This window comes from Xenopus tropicalis, chromosome 5 (assembly GCF_000004195.4).
Source record: "Xenopus tropicalis strain Nigerian chromosome 5, UCB_Xtro_10.0, whole genome shotgun sequence".
NCBI lineage: Eukaryota > Metazoa > Chordata > Amphibia > Anura > Pipidae > Xenopus > Xenopus tropicalis.
This window is the reverse complement of record NC_030681.2, coordinates 56,977,426-56,999,062: the sequence shown is the minus strand read 5'-3', so window position 1 is coordinate 56,999,062 and position 21,637 is coordinate 56,977,426. Positions and strand designations below refer to the sequence as shown.

The 21,637-nt window shown below is 37.7% G+C and overlaps 1 protein-coding gene across 2 annotated transcripts in view; it reads right to left on the bottom strand.

The window, feature by feature from the left end:
- The window catches only part of adss2 (adenylosuccinate synthase 2), a 35,871-nt gene that overhangs the window by 10,022 nt on the left and 4,212 nt on the right, over positions 1 to 21,637 (bottom strand). For both annotated transcript variants that reach the window (XM_012962836.3, NM_203716.1), the window contains 5 exon segments: positions 7,565 to 7,667; positions 6,590 to 6,658; positions 6,303 to 6,353; positions 5,609 to 5,675; positions 2,823 to 2,930 (listed from right to left, as the gene is read on the bottom strand). In XM_012962836.3, the coding sequence (XP_012818290.1) occupies positions 2,823 to 2,930; positions 5,609 to 5,675; positions 6,303 to 6,353; positions 6,590 to 6,658; positions 7,565 to 7,667 (398 nt within the window).

The following is a 21,637-nucleotide window of genomic DNA, read 5'->3' as shown; positions in this document are numbered from 1 at the left end:
ATTTGTAGTTTAGTTGTTTCATTTTCAGTTCAGGAGCTCTCCAGTTCGGCTGCTAGGGTCAAAGGTACCTTAGCAACCAGGAAGTGGTTTGGATGAGAGACTGTTATATGAATAGGAGAGGCCTGATTAGAAAAGAAAGTTACAAAAAGTAACAATAACAATAAAACTGTTGCCTCACAGAGCAATAGTTTTTTGGCTGCTAGGGTCAGTGACCCCCATTTGAAAATTGGAAAGAGTTGGAAGAAAGCGGCAATTGAAAAGTTCCTTAGAATAGGTCATTTTCTAACATAAAACTTACCTTTTAAAGATAAACACCCCTTTAGGAAAAACAGCTTCATTCTAGACTACAACTGCCCTTCGACTTATTGTAATAATTAATTACATTTTGTTCCTATTAAAATGTAAAATAAAATGACTTTATTATGAATAACAGAAGTATAATGTAAGCTACTCATGCATTACTAAACAGACTGAAATGCTTAAAAACAAATCAATTCTGCAACTATGAAAATTTTTGAATGTTTTTATACTAGCTTTTTATTTTTTCATATCACATGTGTGCCATAACAAATTCACTAGAAATGGAAATGCCAGATGGCACCAGTATTGGCATTTTTCAAACTAAAAACACACAATAGCACTTTTGGCTAAAACTGTGCTGTCATGCTTTTACCATTCCAGTGGTTAGAGCTGAAATATGACCAATTAGGTCATAGATTACAGTGTAATCTTCTCACATCTTATTTTTATAAGTACATTTATGGTAACAATAAAATAGTATCCCACCAATTCCTATAAAAAATGTAATGGATATGAATGTGCCATAAAAACATTTGCATAGATTTTTTTTTATTTTTAGAAAACTCCTTATTAAAAAAAAAAGAAAACATTTTTTAAATTTTTACATGATAGATCAAGTGAGGCTTGTTTAGAACAGAATCTGGCCCTCTAACACGTTGTATGAAAAGACAGCGGACCTTACAGAATACACACTAAAATGATTTTTCTCCACTGGCCTAGAAAAACATGATCCGCTGCCTTCTGCTCCATTTTTACAAAGCACTGCATATGCCTTTTATCTGTTTTGCACTATGTGCAGTCAGCACTCATTAAGGTTCAACCTTTAGTAATATTTCCCAAGTATTTTACAGAAATATATAAACGCAGTCTCAGTCGTTTTAATTTATTCTGTTTTAATAACAAATTTTAATTTTGCAAGGTCAGCAGACTAAATGACAAGATGCCAGACAGGCTTATAGACATGCTCCTCAAAATCATTTATTATAAAAACAGAGCAAAAAGCAACAAATGAAAAATTAAAAAAATGCTTTGAAGCTTGTGTGGGATTAAGAGAAAAAAAAACCCACCACTTTCAATTCATTCAAGGCAAAGCATACACAGTGGAGACATTTTTTCTATATTTGCTCTCAGTATTTGCAACACAGTGGAAAATCAGTTCTGTTTATAACTTGTGATATTTTGCAGTAAACAGAGGTAAATTAAAAAGAGTAAAGAGATCTGGCATTAGTGCCTTGTAATGGAAAATATCATAATTAGAGTCGCACAAATGACCGCCATGTCAGAAATTATTACAGGAGACAGTGTTGCAGCCTAACAGACGAATAGATCCTGTGATAAGAGATGATGTCAAAAACCACTGTACATCAAATAGAACAAGAAAAAGCAACAATTTGTCCATTAAAGCGCCTGCTTTCAACTCAAGCTACTTTTGCCTTTATAAGCATCAACTTTATGACTGCAGCTGAAAAGCAATTTTAACAAAAGGTCTTTTAAAGAACTCTTTAAATGATGTGTACTAGATCTGCGATGCACTGTATTAAAGGACATGTAAAGCCTACATTTACCTACAATGTATATCATATGGGCATGTCTCCCCCACCCAAATGCCCCCCCCCCCTTATTCAGCATACATTTCATCAAGAATGCAGGCTCACATAAACGTTCTGCTTTGTTTGAGCAATGTAATGGTTAAGCTAAGCTCAGGAGAGGTGGTTAGGAGAAAAAATTTGAAGCAGACAGCTAGAGCAGAGTTTCTATGGGAACCAGCAATGCCATCTCTTCACTGGCTGCTTGACTGGAGGGCGTGTTTAGTAATCTGAGCTTAGAACAACTGAGCATGCCCACAAGCCAAAAGCCAAAGCAAATTCCGGAGGGAGGGGGCCGAATGGGTTACAGGAGAAGGAAATCTAAGTGATTAAGGGGATGTTGCAACCTTACTATTAAAGGAACAGTAACACCAAAACATGAAAGTGTATAAAAGTAATAAGAATAAAATATACTGCTGCCCTGCACTGGTACAACTGGTGTGTTTGCTTCAGAAATTTATATAAACAAAGCTGCTGTTTAGCCACGGGGGCAGCCATTCAAAGGAGAAAAGGCACAAGCACTTAGCAGATAACAGATAAACACTATTGCATTCTAGAGAGGTCATCTGTTATCTGCTTTGTAACCTGTGCCTTTTCTCCTTTTTTCCAACTTTAATGGCTGCCCCCATGGCTACACAGCAGCTTATTTATATAAACTATAGTAGTATTACTGTAGCAAACACACAACTTTTACCAGTGCAGGGCAACAGTACATTATATTTTAATTACTTTAAAAAAAAACTTTCATTTTTTGGTGTTACTGTTCCTTTAACCTCTGGACAAACAGTATGGCAGGTATTGAAAGATTTCCAAGAGGCTGTTCACTGATTAAGTTTTTGAGTGTGGGGTTTACATATCCTTTAAATTAGTTTAGCCAAAAGGTAATGAAAGTCTTTTGTGTATAGTAAACAAAAATATAAAATTTTATTTACAAACCTCTGAGAGAATTCACTGAAGTCAGAAACAAGATCACACATTCTGAGCCCACTCCTAGCAGCTTTTGAAGAATAGACTGGTCCAATACCCTTCTTTGTTGTGCCCAAACTTTGGGGGAAAAAAAAAATCATAAACCTTTAATATTGCCTTATGTATATTTCATAGCATATATTAAAAAATTAGCAGTGCTTTTACATTTTAGAAACAGAAAAACAAATTGTCAATCAAACCAACTCAAGTGCAGTGTAAAAAAAAAATCTTCCATAAGAAGAGAGGTAACATGCTGTTATACTTTTGTAGGTGCCCACACGTGTATTTAAGGGAGCTGCAGCAGCAGGTTTCTACGGCAACTGCTGTTATTTCAGATGAAAAAGTCCAAAAAAAATAGTGGCCTGGTTAAAACTGAATTAAGCCGGGTAACTCTAGGGTGTATTTCATCATGCGCTGTACATTAAAGGAAAAGTAACACTAAAATAATTTTAAGTAAAAAAAAAAAAAAAAAACTGTGCAGAAAATATAAAATTGTGATAAAATCCCTCTTCTGGCTGTGTACGGACTTTTTAAATATGGCGATGGTTGACATGCACACTGCAAATCCTATGTTTTTCCCTCTTCGTTTACATCCCTGCCACATTTAGGTTCCAGGACAGCAGGTGTGTGGCAATACTGCTTCCTTAGCGTGATTTATTTCTGTTAGAGCTGCAAGCATTAAAGGAATGAGTGCTGAATTAGTGGGGGTTTCTGTGGTCCTTGAAAGATTTATGGATGAGCTGGGTGTTGCCTTCACTGCTCACAGCTCTTACAGAAATTAAAATCACACTAAAATAGTTAAAAGGAGGATTAAAAATTGTATAGAGCCAAAACAATGGACTTCCAGTTTTAAACAGAAATCCAGATAGTAGAAGACAAGTGTGCATTCTAGTGTATGTCTCCTCCATCAACCTATTTAAAAAGGCATAACTGGAAAAGTGATTTTAGCATGACATTGCTGTATAAAGCATCAAAAATAATGTAACTGTGCACAATAGAGGTTTTATTGGATGAGGGTAGAATGGTTCACGTGTCAGCCACTGACAACTGATAAGCCTTCTATACTAAGGGGCTAATTTACTAAAATTACTTTTTTTCTGGCCTTTAAAGTCATGTAAACTCAATATGGTATAAATTCTTAACTCGATCATTGTTTTATTTATAAAAATGTCACGATAATGCCGTTATCAGTCGTACGAAAATTTACTTTTGAAAATCACAAATTTTTCGAGCTGAAAGTGTTAAAACTCGAAAAATTTGAGTTTAAAACGGACATTCGTTTTCCATGAATCCTCATTTTTCCTAAAACATGCATTACTCTAGCAGCCATTTTAGGAGCATTGGCACTTGTTCTTGGAAAACAATAATGTGTTTAATTTTCACTTCAAACTGGGTGAAGTGGAAAACAATGATGCGATTAACTTTCCCATGAAACTGGGTGAAATAGAAAACAATGAAGTGATTGACACATTATTATATGGAAGTTAAAGACAGGCTGTCACTGACTCTTCTATTCCTCTACTATTCTAAACCTCCATAGGACTAAATGGCACTCGACAGATCAAACCTGCAGAATTTGTTGTCAAAAAAAGTTAACAAAATGTTAAAAAATTACAAATTATGCAGTTATTTCAGAAAAACTCTAATTTTTGGGGGAAAAAAACACATTGGTAAATCTCAAAAATATCTACAAGTAAAAACAAACAAAAAAAAAAAACAACCTTTTCTCAAAATTGCTTAGTAAATGTGCCCCGAAGTAACACAATTTCACATAAAGGGAAAATGATCTCAAGAAAATAAAAATTCCATCCAAGCATAGGACAGCTCAAAGTCTTTATCTTTGATTGTAAAATTTTGTCAGGGACCTTTTTAACACTTGTACTGGTTACTGTTTTTTTTGTTATATAAAAATACAATTATATAGCTTCAATATTTATACCCATTTATTGTACAGTGCTGCAAAACATGGTGGTGCTTTACAAATACACAATAATGATGATAATAATAATTAAAATCCCTTATAGACGTGTGTATTCAGTGGTACACCCACACCAAACCATATAGTTAACATTGATGTATGTATTTTATTTAGTTTACACTTTTTCTGGCATTCAGCAAAATATAGAAAGACAGCTTGTTTGTGAAGATCGATTCTGGCATGAAAGGGAATGCTACATTGAAAAAGGGAACGAGAGGTTCCCGAAACGTCTGTATCCTTCTCACCGATTACTCCAATAAACCTGCATGGAGGCAGTTTCTTGCACCTACTGAATCGTGAGTGACTTCCTATTTAGATGTGGGTCTGACAAGATTTGGTAAATAAGATACACAGTTTACCACTAATTTTGACCCCTTTCCCTGCAAGAGATGTATATTGTGCATTTCTAAATTTTGTTGAAATTAAGGGGTCAGTGAGTTGCATATCAGCATGAGGTTCCACAGAAACCACTGGCAGGGAAGGGTAAAAGAAATTCATTTTGTTAACCAAATTAAATTTACTCAAAAGAGCATCCAAGAGCTTAACCTGTTTGTTACAGGTCTAGTCACATAGAGTATACAAGCAGAAGGTGGCATTTACTGGTGTCCTGTTTAAAAGCAAACTTACTGGTTGCCATGGGTTACTGCACCTGGGCAAATAGTGAATATTATTACATACACAGAATTTGTTGCTGTTGCCATGTACATAAGAGTATTATGAGCGTGCTTTTTAAAAGCACATTTTTAGTTTTCATATTCAGGATATAATAGAAACATACTTTTTCCCAGCTTGTTCTTGCCGTTGTTGCTCCTGGATGCCATCTGCAGCCTGATGGAAGTCAAACACTGGTACCCAAAAGAGTATTATGAAAATTTGTCAAGATTAAAACATCATATCAGATACAATAAAATGCACACGTAAGACAAAGATTAGTATAAATGTATATTCTATATACAGGTGTACAATTTTACAGAAAGATAACGGGGCATTTAAAAATGTAAAGTTCAAGAGTAAAAACCAGACAAGAGAAATCAATAGCAAAAAAGTTTAAATTGCAAAACATACAAGCACTGAATATTTTTACCTTAGGTATATTAAGTTTCCTTTTTTAGAATTACATCTCCTCCAATTATATATATATTCCATATATTGCATTATATTTAACCTGGCCAACTATGTCAAAGTCAATTGTTCATTATGCATTTTTCATAGGGACTAAGTTAACCTCTATGTTGCAGCTCCCATCATTCCCAGCTACAGTGAGATGATCCCAGTGGTGGCCAATAAAAGCATAACCTTTTTATAAAAACCCTCCCTTCCTGTTACAAATAGTAAATACATAAGACAGAATTATTTTCAAAAGAATTAATTTTCCCATCATGTATTGTGTTCAAATCCTGTCAGTAAAACATGGGGAAGCTGGGAAAAAGGCACACACTGTTTTTATCAGAAAATCTGCAAGTCGAATTTACCAATGTGAGCTCTATCAGAGATACACAATCTCTTCTCCCAGCCAACCAAACCTGTGGGAAAAGAAACAATATTAAAATGCATATGTATAATATGTATACAGAAACATTAAAATAAACAAAATTAAATGTATATGCTCTGCCAACTTAAATGGAATGACCTGACTTACATACACACAGTTTTGCTCCCTTTCTACATGAAGCATGAAAGGTTCATACTTTCCATGACTACATTGTTTTGCAATTATGCTCTATGAACACCTTGTAGTCCCATGCAAATACTTACACACCTTGCCCTTTCTTTAAATTTTTCTCTGCTTCTTCAAATAAGCCAGGTAGATGAATTACTACACCATTTCCTATAGTGAAGGGGGAAAAAAAAAGTAAAGTATAAATCTAAAAAGCTCCATAGGTTCGGGCACCTATGAGTGCCACAAGAGTAACCACATGATCATGCCCCCTGCTGGCTATAAGTGGGGGAAGGTTGAAACTAGCCAGCACAAAAACAGTAGTAAAGGCTAAGGGTTTTTTTTGACACACAAACAATTTGACAACAATTGCCCTGTGTGAGAACAGTGACAATATATCTGGCTCCACCCTTGATAGAAATGCATTAAAAGCACCATAAGGATAAAAGACAAGGTCATAGGTAGACCTTGGTTCCAAAACACTCAAACATTACAGTGCACCTGTCACTATATGACAATATATTTTAACATATCTCTAAACTTTTTATTTTTACCTGCCACTTTAAGTGCCCGCATTTTCCACATCTATGTACAATAAATGGGTGCATACACACATACAAAAAAAAGGTTGATGTAGGACTGATGAATTTTCACATTATATATTTTAATACAACTTTATTATCTGATGATGGCCCTCAAAAGGGGAGGATGAACCAAAAAAGGATGAAAACCTCTGCTATACAGCCAAAAGTACTCATACTTATAACCAAAGGTACAAAGAGACACTGTCTTAAAAATACATGTCCTCAGTTGGAACAACCAATCTCTGGAAGCAATGTCAGCTGCTGTGTTGCTGCCATTCCTCTGGATTGATAACCGTGATTTCACCATAAGGAAGTCTGGTAAAAAGTATGGGTTTTGCAGTTGCCAGAAGAACACTACCTGCCTGAATGTATAATACAGATGAAGGACTAAATGATCTCGAACATTGTTCTGTGGTTTGGGCTAGGGTCCCTGGTTCCACTGAACACAAACCTTAAAGGGAAAAAAAAAAAAAAACACTTTATACATACTTACCTATGAAAGCAATAGCATTTTGATTAATGATTCCACTTGGCAAAAGGTGAAAATCATATTCAACTGAATCCACAACAACCGTGTGGCCTGCATTGTTTCCTCCCTGCAACAGTAAAATTATTAATTTATATTACTGGCAAATTATATTTATACATATATAGCATGTGTTTTGTGGGCTTTTTATTCCAAAGTGTACAAGATCAAAATTTGTATGCAATTTATCTCCTTTAATACCTGCTTACATACAAGCTACATACGGTTAGAAGCAGTCTTAAAGTGCCAACAAGATCCAGCGTCAATGGCAGATGGCCCATTAAGACGTTACAGGCGTCTTTGTCCCAAATGGAAGACAACATTTATGTGCCCCCCCGGCTTCCCCAGATCACCTATTGGTTTTCTTTGGAACTAATAAAGGGATCAGGAATAATGGGGACACAAGGTCAAATACATATGGACCCCCCGCTTCTTGCTTCCCCAGTCACAAAAGTAATGTATGAAGAAGCCTGCTGAAGTTTAGTCTTTGTATTATACAGCAAAATATAAGTGACCTAAAACTACCTGTGGTATGTACCGAATTCACTAATCCTAGAAGTAGGACCTAACATTGGTCATTAATGCTTTTAAAATTTAGCATAAAAAAAAAATAAAAATATTTGTGTATATATATATATATATATATATATATATATATATATATATATATATATATATATATATATACATACACATATACATATACAGTGGAGGAAATAATTATTTGACCCCTCACTGATTTTGTTATTTGTAAGAAATGAAAAGTCTCAGAACAGTATCATTTCAATGGTAGGTTTATTTTAACAGTGGCAGATAGCACATCAAAAGGAAAATCGAAAAAATAACTTTAAATAAAAGATAGCAACTGATTTGCATTTCATTGAGTGAAATAAGTTTTTGAACCCTCTAACAAAAAAAGACTTAATACTTAGTGGAAAAACCCTTGTTTGCAAGCACAGAGGTCAAACGTTTCTTGTAATTGATGAGCAAGTTTGCGCACATTTTAGGAGGAATGTTGGTCCCACTCCTCTTTGCAGATCATCTCTAAATCCCTAAGGTTTCAAGGCTGTCTCTGTGCAACTCTGAGCTTGAGCTCCCTCCATAGGTTTTCTATTGGATTAAGGTCCGGAGACTGACTAGGCCACTCCATGACCTTAATGTGCTTCTTCTTGAGCCACTCCTTTGTTGCCTTTGCTGTATGTTTTGGGTCATTGTCGTGCTGGAACACCCATCCACGACCCATTTTCAGTTTCCTGGCAGAGGGAAGGAGGTTGTCGTTCAGGATTTCACGATACATGGCTCCGTCCATTTTCCCGTTAATGCGAATAAGTTGTCCTGTGCCCTTAGCAGAAAAACACCCCCAAAGCAAAATGTTTCCACCCCCATGCTTGACGGTGGGGACGGTGTTTTGGGGGTCATAGGCAGCATTTTTCTTCCTCCAAACACAGCGAGTTGAGTTAATGCCAAAGAGCTCTATTTTGGTCTCATCAGACCACAGCACCTTCTCCCAGTCACTCACAGAATCATTCAGGTGTTCATTGGCAAACTTCAGACGGGCCTGCACATGTGCCTTCTTGAGCAGGGGGACCTTGCGAGCCCTGCAGGATTTTAATCCATTGCGGTGTAATGTGTTTCCAATGGTTTTCTTGGTGACTGTGATCCCTGCTAATTTGAGGTCATTAACTAACTCCTCCCGTGTAGTTCTAGGATGCTTTTTCACCTTTCTCAGAATCATTGACACCCCACGAGGTGAGATCTTGCGTGGAGCCCCAGAGCGAGGTCGATTGATGGTCATTTTGTGCTCCTTCCATTTTCGAACAATCGCACCAACAGTTGTCACCTTCTCTCCCAGCTTCTTGCTAATGGTTTTGTAGCCCATTCCAGCCTTGTGCAGGTCTACAATTTTGTCTCTGACATCCTTGGACAGCTCTTTGGTCTTTCCCATGTTGGAGAGTTTGGAGTCTGCTTGATTGATTGATTCTGTGGACAGGTGTCTTTTATACAGGTGACTAGTTAAGACAGGTGTCCTTAATGAGGTTGACTAATTGAGTAGAAGTGTCTAACCACTCTGTGGGAGCCAGAACTCTTAATGGTTGGTAGGGGTTCAAAAACTTATTTCACTCAATGAAATGCAAATCAGTTGCTATCTTTTATTTAAAGTTATTTTTTCGATTTTCCTTTTGATGTGCTATCTGCCACTGTTAAAATAAACCTACCATTGAAATGATACTGTTCTGAGACTTTTCATTTCTTTGTCATTGGACAAACTTACAAAATCAGTGAGGGGTCAAATAATTATTTCCGTGTGTGTGTATATATATATATATATATATATATATATAAACATACACATAGTGGCTATAAAAGGTCTACACACCCCTGGTAAAATGTCAGGTTCCTGTGCTGTACAAAATCATTTCAGAACTTTTTCCACCTTTAATGTGACCTATAAACTGTACCACTCAATTGAAAAACAAACTGAAATCTTTTAGGTGGAGGGAAGAAAACCAAAAAAACTAAAATAAATGTGGTTGCATAAGTGTGCACACCCTCTAACTGGGGATGTAGCTGTGTTCAGAATTAAGCAATCACATTCAAAATCATGTTAAATAGGGAGTCAGCATACACCTGCCTTTATTTAAAGTGTCTCTGATTAACCCCAAATAAAGTTCAGCTGCTCTAGTTGGTCTTTCCTGACATTTTTTTAGTCGCATCCCACAGCAAAAGCCATGGTCCACAGAGAGCTTCCAAAGCATCAGAGGGATCTCATTGTTAAAAGATATCAGTCAGGAGAAGGGTACAAAAGAATTTGCAAGGCATTAGATATACTTTATTTTAATTGCATCACAGACTCAAAGTCATTAGACAGTGTAGGACTCACGTACAATGAGGGGCCTTGACGTGGCACGTGAGCTTACATATTTTGGCCAAAGTGTGGTACAGGTATAGGACCCATTATCCAGAATGCTCGGGACCAAGGGTATTCCAGGTAAGGGGTCTTTCTGTAATTTGGATCTCCATACCTTAAGTCTACTAAAAGATTAACATTAATTAAACCCAATAGAATTGTTTTGCATCCAATAAGGATTATTTATATCTTATTTGGGATCAATTACAAGGTACTGTTTTATTACTACAGGAGAAAAAGGAAATCTGTTTTAAAATTCTAAATTATTTGATTAAAATGGAGTCTATGGGAGATGGGCTTTCCATAATTCAGAGCTTTCTGGATAACGGGTTTCCGGATAAGGGATCCCATACCTGTACTAACACCTCATTTTTTGTAAAAATTATTTTTAAAGGCAAACGAAGCGCTGGCAATCTTTCTTTCTCTTTGTGTATAATTAATGGCTTTTTATCGTTTCTAGCAGCTGGTCAACTCCAGATTGTGGGTTAGACCGAGCGCTGGCACAATAGTGTGTTTCTAGCAGCTGGTCAACGCTACAGCGTGGGTTAGACCGAGCGCTGGCGATTTCTTTCTGTATTAGATATACCATGGAACACAGTGAAGACAGTCATTGTCAAGTGGAGAAAATATGGCACAACAGTGACATTACCAAGAACTGGACGTCCCTCCAAAATTGATGAAAAGATGAGACGAAAACTGGTCAGGGAGGCTACCAAGAGGCCTACAGCAACATTAAAGGAGCTGCAGGAATATCTGGCAAGTACTGGCTGTGTGGTACATGTGACAACAATCTCCCGTATTCTTCATATGTCTGGGCTATGGGGTAAAGTGGCAAGAAGAAAGCCTTTTCTTACAAAGAAAAACATCCAAGCCAGGCTACATTTTGCAAAAACACATCTGAAGTCTCCCAAAAGCATGTGGGAAAAGGTATTATGGTCTGATGAAACCAAGGTGGAACTTTCTGGCCATAATTCCAAAAAATATGTTTGGCGCAAAAACAATACTGCACATCACCAAAAGAACACCATACCCACAAGTGAAGCATGGTGGTGGCAGCATCATGCTTTGGGGCGGTTTTTCTTTAGCTGGAACTGGGGCCTTAGTTAAGATAGAGAGAACAGTTCCAAATACCAGTCAATATTGGCACAAAATCTTTAGGCTTCTGCTAGAAAGCTAAACATGAGGAGGAACTTCATCTTTCAGCATGACAACGACCCAAAGCATACATCCAAATCAACAAAGGAATGGTTTCACCGGAAGAAGATTAAACTTTTGGAATGGCCCAGCCAGAGCCCAGACCTGAATCCGATTGAAAATCTGTGGGGTGATCTGAAGAGGGCTGTGCCCAGGAGATGCCCTCGCAATCTGACAGATTTTTAGTGTTTCTGCAAAGAAGAGTGGGCAAATCTTGCAAAGTCAAAATGCGCCATGCTGATAGACTCATACCCAAAAAGACTGAGTGCTGTAATAAAATCAAAAGGTGCTTCAACAAAAGTATTAGTTTAAGGGTGTGCACACTTATGCAACCACATTATTTTAGTTTTTTTGGTTTTCTTCCCTACACCTAAAAGATTTCAGTTTGTTTTTCAATTGAGTGGTACAGTTTATAGGTCACATTAAAGGTGGAAAAAGTTCTGAAATGATTTATCTTTGTCTCATTTTTGTACAGCACAGGAACCTGACATTTTACCAAGAACCTGACTTTTAATAGCCACTGTAAATGTATGAAGGCAACACGCTTTTTTGTTTTCTCTTTTTCTCAGGGAAAATTTTAAAACAGTAGAGGCCTGGGGCACAATGCCCTAGCAAAGTTATAAAAAAATTGCACATTACGCCTATTACCTTTTGTCTTTGTTATTTCTTTATGTTGAATTTCACTGGGAATTTATAAGATATATACCTAGTACACCAATGCAAAAATGAGAATAAGGCTGAGGGGCACACCCAGTATTGGCGTCACTGCTCTCAGCAAAATCTGCACCCCCATGCACCTCTGTAAAACTGCATTGATAAGTACAGCTTCTACTATACAAATGTAGTGAATTTAGCTTTATCTTTGTTCATTTTTAAATGTTACTTAACTTAGCTGGCTAGTAATCTATATAAATAGCTATGTGTATATTCTGTACATAGTTTGTATATCTATGTGTTAAAAAAGTGTACACTTGGTGCAACAGTATTACTTTTGGTTAACAAACCGAGACCTACTTTGTTTGAAATGAGCCACAGCTGCGCTAAGAGTATATTTAAAATGATGCTGATACAATTGCATATTGAAAGCTGTGTTTGCTACTTGCGATTGTGTGCATAGAAAATGCATAGGTTTTTAAAAATCATTGAAACTGCTTGTACAGATGTTAAGTTTCATGAAGTACTTACCTAGAGCTCCCAGAGAAGCCACTTCCTAAAGGGGTGGGCAGCCTCATACAGTAGAACCTCGATTTTATGTACCCAGATTTTACATTTCCCCCAAAATGTATGCCATTTTTTCCCTGTCCCATACAGGCAAGCTGTGTTTTTCTCCCCACATTTTACGTGAATTTTCGCTGTTTTGATGCCACCTCCTGGGAAACATAAAATCCGAGTTCTACTGTATTTATAGGGTAATACCTGAAATTCCATTGTTGTAACACTTTCAAATGTCTTTAACAGGGGCTTGGATGAATTCTAGAACAAGCATAGTATCCAAGGCTATTGTTATACTAAAATCTACAGTTAGTATTGATGTTGTTATATATATGGTTTTATGTATGCAAGTGTATAGATAGGTCAGTATAGGCTTGTGTGTGTTGTGTTTACTTGGAAGGGTTGAACTTGGTCTTTTTTATTGCTCTTTAACCCTTTCACTGCCAGCTGTTTTGGTCAAAGCGGAACTTCTACTGCCAGACAGTTTTTGAACATTTTGCACCGTTTCATTTTAGGGGGCCTTTCCTCGGGGGGACTTTTAGTTTACCCAGGAAAACAATATATTGTTTTTTTCAGGACAAACAAAGCTTTTGGTGTAATTCCAATTCTGTAACAAGTTATAGGCCTCTAAATGTCTAAAAAACAGCACCAGCTCGGGGTAGCTGCAGTGCTTCCTCCTTCCTGCTTCGCTCGCGCAGTAGAGTGAAAAGCTGAGCTTTAACAGAGAAGTCAGCTTTTCACTCTAATTCGTATGCGCCGGTCCCGGGAATTTGCCGGCAAAACGAACCAGAAAGGAGGAAGTGCTCGCTACAGGTACCCCAGGCTGGTGCTGTTTTCTCCTAACAGGGGCACCAGCCCGGGGTACAAGGTAAGTGATTAAAGTCACTTGGGGGATGCCTAACATTTTGCCCCCCCCAAGTGACTAAGCCTTTCCTTGTCCTTTAAAGAAAGTCTGACAGGTTAGAGTAGCTAACCCGGTACTAGGGGGGCTTTATATATACATACACACACACACACACAGTGGTGTGAAAAACTATTTGCTCCCTTCCTGATTTCTTATTCTTTTGCATGTTTGTCACACTTAAATGTTTCTGCTCATCAAAAACCATTAACTATTAGTCAAAGATAACATCATTGAACACAAAATGCAGTTTTTAAATGAAGGTTTACGTTATTAAGGGAGAAAAAAAACTCCAAATCTACATGGCCCTGTGTGAAAAAGTGATTGCCCCCCTTGTTAAAAAATAACTTAACTGTGGTTTATCACACCTGAGTTCAATTTCTGTAGTCACCCCCAGGCCTGATTACTGCCACACCTGTTTCAATCAAGAAATCACTTAAATAGGAGCTACCTGACACAGAGAAGTAGACCAAAAGCACCTCAAAAGCTAGACATCATGCCAAGATCCAAAGAAATTCAGGAACAAATGAGAACAAAAGTAATTGAGATCTATCAGTCTGGTAAAGGTTATAAAGCCATTTCTAAAGCTTTGGGACTCCAGCGAACCACAGTGAGAGCCATTATCCACAAATGGCAAAAACATGGAACAGTGGTGAACCTTCCCAGGAGTGGCCGGCCGACCAAAATTACCCCAAGAGCGCAGAGACAACTCATCCGAGACAAAAAGACCCAGGACAACATCTAAAGAACTGCAGGCCTCACTTGCCTCAATTAAGGTCAGTGTTCACGACTCCACCATAAGAAAGAGACTGGGCAAAAACGGCCTGCATGGCAGATTTCCAAGGCGCAAACCACTTTTAAGCAAAAAGAACATTAAGGCTCGTCTCAATTTTGCTAAAAAACATCTCAATGATTGCCAAGACTTTTGGGAAAATACCTTGTGGACCGACGAGACAAAAGTTGAACTTTTTGGAAGGTGCGTGTCCCGTTACATCTGGCGTAAAAGTAACACAGCATTTCAGAAAAAGAACATCATACCAACAGTAAAATATGGTGGTGGTAGTGTGATGGTCTGGGGTTGTTTGCTGCTTCAGGACCTGGAAGGCTTGCTGTGATAGATGGAACCATGAATTCTACGGTCTACCAAAAAATCCTGAAGGAGAATGTCCGGCCATCTGATAGTCAACTCAAGCTGAAGCGATCTTGGGTGCTGCAGCAGGACAATGACCCAAAACACACCAGCAAATTCACCTCTGAATGGCTGAAGAAAAACAAAATGAAGACTTTGAAGTGGCCTAGTCAAAGTCCTCACCTGAATCCTATTGAGATGTTGTGGCATGACCTTAAAAAGGCGGTTCATGCTAGAAAACCCTCAAATAAAGCTGAATTACAACAATTCTGCAAAGATGAGTGGGCAAAAATTCCTCCAGAGCACTGTAAAAGACTCGTTGCAAGTTATCGCAAATGCTTGATTGCAGTTATTGCTGCTAAGGGTGGCCCAACCAGTTATTAGGTTCAGGGGGCAATTACTTTTTCACACAGGGCCATGTAGGTTTGGATTTTTTTATCCCTAAATAAAAACCCTCATTTAAAAACTGCATTTTGTGTTTACTTGTGTTATCTTTGACTAATAGTTAAATGTGATGATCAGAAACATTTTGTACGACAAACGTGCAAAAGAATAAGAAATCAGGAAGGGGGCAAATAGTTTTTCACACCAGTGTGTGTGTGTGTGTGTGTGTGTGTGTGTGTGTGTGTGTGTGTGTGTGTGTGTGTGTGTGTGTGTGTGTGTGTGTGTGTGTGTGTGTGTGTGTGTGTGTGTGTGTGTGTGTGTGTGTGTGTGTGTGTGTGTGTGTGTGTGTGTGTGTGTGTGTGTGTGTGTGTGTGTGTGTGTATATATATATATATATATAGTTGTTCAGAGTTAAGGAAAGCCTGACAAGTTAGTCAAAAACTCAACAAGTTATAGTCAAAAACCCGGTATTTAGGGGGGCTTTTTACAGGAACCAGGTTCATCCCAAATTATGCAAATCTATTCTAGGGATATTGGGAATATATACAAAATTTGAGTTTAGGCCGGTGGGTGGCGAACCTGGTTCCATTCAAACACACAATAAGAGTCATGAGGACTGGCTTATAAATAAAGCAGGAATGATGCTATTAATATTGAGCAAAATACCCTTTTAGACCTTAGATCTGTAAACAATCACAGAATTGATAGAAATTTGTTTCAGCATCATTTATCCATCAAAAAAGAAAATAAAAATATATGGGAAACAAACCTACCTTTTGCACTAATTTTAATCCACAATTCAGACAGATACAACAGATAAACATTGGAATTTATTTCCTCTCTCATCCATAGCTACATCTTATTTTAGATACAAAACCTAAGATAGCTTTTAAAATAGTGAAAAACTTACGGAACATATTAGCACCCAGTAGATTTGTTAATTTCATCCTTCAAGCTCACGTGGCACGTGAGCTTACATATTTTGGCCAAAGTGTGGTACTAACACCTCATTTTTTGTAACAATCATCTTTAAAGGCAAACCAAGCGCTGGCAATCTTTCTTTCTCTTTGTGTATAAATAATGGCTTTTTATCGTTTCTAGCAGCTGGTCATTGCTGGCACAATAGTGTTTCTAGCAACGCTACAGCGTGGATTAGACCGAGCGCTGGCGATTTCTTTCTGTGTCCTATTAAAAACAGGGTCCACAAACTTTGCACAGTGGTATATAACTGTGGTACAAGGTTATAAAAACTGGGTGGAGCCAACAACAGCCAATCAGATTTCATTCAGTGACTTCAGTTTGCTCTAAAACTTCCCTTTCTAGTTACTAAATATTATTTGAAAGAACATGGGACAAAACCGATCTGAGTTTATTTATAATACATACACAAGTACCAACATTCTGGTCCTACTTATGAGCCTTAGTCAGGGTGTTTATCTAGATTTAAAAAAAAAAAAAAAAAAAAAAAAAAAACACAAACCACAACAACTACTATAAGAAGCGTAACTTAGAGGATTTTAAAAAATTGTGAGATCTTGATAAAGGTCTTAGTTTACACCAAAACTAGGTTCATAAAAAAAATGTTCCGGTTTTCAAATCATGGGAGTACTGGTTTCTTCATCTAGATATTGATTATATATACACACACACACACACACACGCACAAACCCTAGTAAAGGGATCTGCACTCACAGGACAAGAAGGCGAATGTTTCGGCTATCACATTAGCCATTTTCGAAGTGACTCAAACAACAACTGCAGTGTGTTATAAACATACTGTGGCGGGAAAGGAGTGAAGATTACATCATCTTTACTCCTTTCCCGCCACAGTAGCTTTTTTTTTTTTTTTTTAAGACACTGCAGTTTTTGCATGGACCTGCACCCAGGCTCCTGTAAACACACACACACACACAAGGTTTGTGGGAACACTCCAAGGCTACATAGAATATACAAATACAAGGGAAGTGCGTACATAAATACAAAATAAAAAAAAAAAAAAAAAAGGGGGGGGGGAGATATAAATATAGATATAAATATACAGGTATACACAGTCTTATTTATATTTGTATACCATACAATGCTTATTGCTAATTAACCACTCAAAAAGGTTATAAAGGTCCAGTAAACACCAAAAAAAACAAAAAAATTGTTTTCATTGCATTTACATAAAATGTTCTGCTACACTGCACAAAAAAAAAAACACAATTATAAATATGCCGCTGTGTAGCCATGGGTACAGTTTTTAAGATGAATAGGGAAAAAAGGAACAGTTTTACTAGAGATAAGAGATAAGCTGTAGAATACAGTGGCTTTAGTTCTTGTACAGCAAGATAATAAGGAGACAAATGTCATTCAAGGCTCTCTACACAAAAGAGAAACCTGCCCCTTAAAAGGAACATTATAAAGTCATTTATAAAGTCATAAATCTATTCTCCAACAAAAACACCTCTACCCAGGACAAAGTTCCATATCTTTAATGTTTTATACATAAATTATGCCATTAAATTCCTCTTCCGTTTGTGTATGTTGTGTGTATTGGAACAAAACAAAAAAATAGAGGAAAAAAGCAAATTGGACATAATGTCACACAAAACTCCAAAAATGGTCTGGACAAAATTATTGGCACCCTTTCAAAATTGTGGATAAATAAGATTGTTTCAAACATGTGATGCTCCTTTAAACTCTCCTTGGGCAAGTAACAGGTGTGGGCAATATAAAAATCACACCTGAAAGCAGATAAAAAGGAGAGAAGTTCACTTTGCATTGTGTGTCTGTGTGTGCCACACTAAGCATGGACAACAGAAAGAGGAGAAGAGAACTGTCTGAGGACTTGAGAACGAAAATTGTGGAAAAATATCAACAATCTCAAGGTTACAAGTCCATCTCCAGAGATCTAGATTTGTCTTTGTCCACAGTGCGAAACATTATCAAGAAGTTTGCAACCCATGGCACTGTAGCTAATCTTCCTGGGCGTGGTTGGAAGAGAAACATTGATGTAAGGTTGCAACGCAGGATAGTCCGGATGGTGGATAAGCAGCCCAAAACAAGTTCCAAAGAAATTCAAGCTGTCCTGCAGGCTCAGGGAGCATCAGTGTCAGCGTGAACTGTCGACATTTAAATAAATGAAACGCTATGGCAGGAGACCCAGGAGGACCCCATTGCTGACACAGAGACATAAAAAAGCAAGACTACAGTTTGCCAAAATGTACTTGAGTGCCAATAATTTTGTCCAACCCATTTTTGGAGTTTTGTGTGACATTATGTCCAATTTGCTTTTTTTCCTCCATTTTTTGTTCTGTTCCAATACACACAAAGGGAATAAACATTTGTATAGCAAAACATGTGTTTCTGCAATACTTTTCTGTGAGAAATACTTGATTTTCTGGAAAAATTTCTGGGGTGCCAACAATTTGGGCCATGACTGTACATTAGAGAGATAAAGCTGGTTGATCCTGAAATGTACTTTGTTAATACTGAATGGGTCCCACTCAAGCACTGCAAGTCTCCAACTTACTAACAAGAGGTATCCCGGTATAGAAAAGGAAGGAAGCAAGAGAGGCAAAGTGAGCCTAAAAGGTCCCAAGTGACTAGCCCATTTTTAGCGACTGGGACCACATTATTGGAAAACGTCTAATGAAATATCTTTTGTACCTTGAACAACCCCAAAAACATTAGATTTTTTGGATTCATAGAGGCATGTCAGTTGAAATTTTGGCAGGATGAATATCAAATCTTTCAGGCCAATAAGGTAACTTATTACAGAAAAGAGAATGGGGAAAGGAAGACTTCTCTGTTAAAATTATTTATCCAAGTCCAAATATCAATATAATTAGAGAAAGATGACCACTTAGTTAAGGGCTCTGGCACATGGGGGAGATTAGTCGCCCGCGATAAAACTCCCTGTTCGCGGGCGACTAATCTCCCCAAGTTGCCTACCCCTGCCATCCCACCGGCGAACATGTAAGTCGCCGGCGGGATGGCAGACGCGGCGGGGCAATTTCAGGGAATCGCCGAAAAAGACTCGCGAGTCTTTTTCGGCGAAATCGCGCCGCCGCGTCTGCCATCCCGCCGGCGACTTACATGTTCGCCGGTGGGATGGCAGGGGTAGGCAACTCGGGGAGATTAGTCGCCCGCGAACAGGGAGTTTTATCGCGGGCGACTAATCTCCCCCGTGTGCCAGAGCCCTAAGAAACACTAACAATCTTCTACTGATTACCTCAATTAAACTAATTAAGAAACTGCACACATAGTTTTAAAAAGGGCACACTAAAGATTTTAAGGTTAAAAAAAAAAATATATATATATATATATTAACACATTGTTTGAATGTATCTTGAAGGGCAACAAAACCAGGCAAATCAATAACAGGATCCAGTTCCAGGGTTGTAGATTCTCTAAACCACCCACCTGCCTGATGCTTCAGTTACAATGATACTTTGCAGTCTTCAATTTTCCCAGAGATTCCTTAGTCATAATTCATAGGCAGTGGTAGTAAATATTTGCAGTTTCGGGGTGTATTTGCAAACCTCCTTAATGGAGGCAGGCAGAAATGGAAACGTCACTTCTGGTTTTGTGCATTCAATTTAAATATGCTTGAGTAACACCACTCATCGCAGAGTTTATCTTTATGATCTTGATTCATATTTACCATCACAGAAAGCAATTTATTTAAATGCATGGCTTACCACAGCAGTAACTGTAGGAAGATGCCAAGGCAATCAAGAGGGAGAAAAAGTAAACAATAGAAACAGATTATTTTATACTCACTCTGTATGTTAGAAATATTAGAACAAGAATTTTTTTTTCCAAAAACAGAATTTTATGAATAATACAATCAGTCACATTGTATCTAAATGTCTGTTTCTAATTTTAGGGCAGTGAATCTTTTTTTAATACTTCTTGTAGCCAAAACCATATTTATATATACTCACCATTTCTGTTAGCTAGATTAGCAACCTAGCTAACTTCAAAACGTTTTCCTGTACAAAATGCCTGCAACATAAGATGTAGGGCACCTGTTGAAGCTTCAGATTATAAAGGGCATGATCCAAAAAATGTTTTTTTACAATGTCCATCTTTTTCCCCCTAAGTTGATGAAAGCTGATGTTCCTACAGTAGATTCATTTGGTTCAATACTTACAGGACATATTACCTCATGTTCAAGTCGTGTCAAACTCTTCTATTTTCCTAAATTTCTTTTACTGGCGACAGCCTTGGAGCATACCAGTTTGGCTGCCATTAAAACCCAACTTTTGACTATATTGCCTGACCATCTGGGCATATATACCAAGTTCTTCAGTATACAGACCATCCAGCAATCCTGTCAAATTGCAGATCTGTCACAATTGAAAATGTAATTTGGCATGTGCTTGTTGCATCGTGAGATGTGGAAGTGAAGAGGTCTGTCTACTAAACCAACAGTAATACAGCAACTGGAGCAAGTCTCAAAATACATAAAACTCATTTATTTGTGTAGTCCGATAGTCAACATTCCAATCCCTTATGACTCTTGGACAAGCTCAAGTTACTATGCCACGTAAGCACTTTAGCATATATTAAATATGATATGAGTAATGGTACGAGTCAGACCTCCAAACAGTTACCCAAGTGCACATTATTATACCTACATTATATCCATCTACATATAATAAAACAAACACAAGATGCCCTGCACTCTCCCATATCAATACATTTAGGAAACATTTTGCCTATCGTGGCACCAGACCTAAATACAGCGGTTGCCAATACCAAATGAGGTAAGTTTCTTGGCAGTTAGCATTTCTCCCATTGGTGCAGAGTCAAAGGTACTGTTCCAACAGCCCCTTGCCTTAGTCCCCTGCAGGGAAGGCTTTGCATAAGAACTACCCTCTTTTGCACAAATAAACACACATAACCCTTTTACTCCATTTACTCAATGATAGTTAAGGGCTCCTGTGCCCAGGGTTATAGTTCTCCTTTAACTATCACTATCAGAATTAAGTAAGGCATGCCCAGGGTGTATTCTCTATACTACTATACTATGTCTGTCTGCATTCACGGGGAGGAATGGGTCTGAAATAACAAGGAGGAGACAATGGCAATGGTGTTCGAGAGAAGACAAACCAGTGCCTCAAATGAAGAAGCACAAAGCAAAGTATAACATTGATGTTGAGTTCTTATTCAGAAAGTTTTGTGGGAGGATAACATTTAAGGAAAGGAGCATATGAAGGCTGCTTGTTGTGGGGAAGCTTCGTAAAGATGGCAATACATGTTAAGGTGGACGATATTGGGCCAATTCTATTGTTCGGCCCCAGGGCCATTATATTACAACGA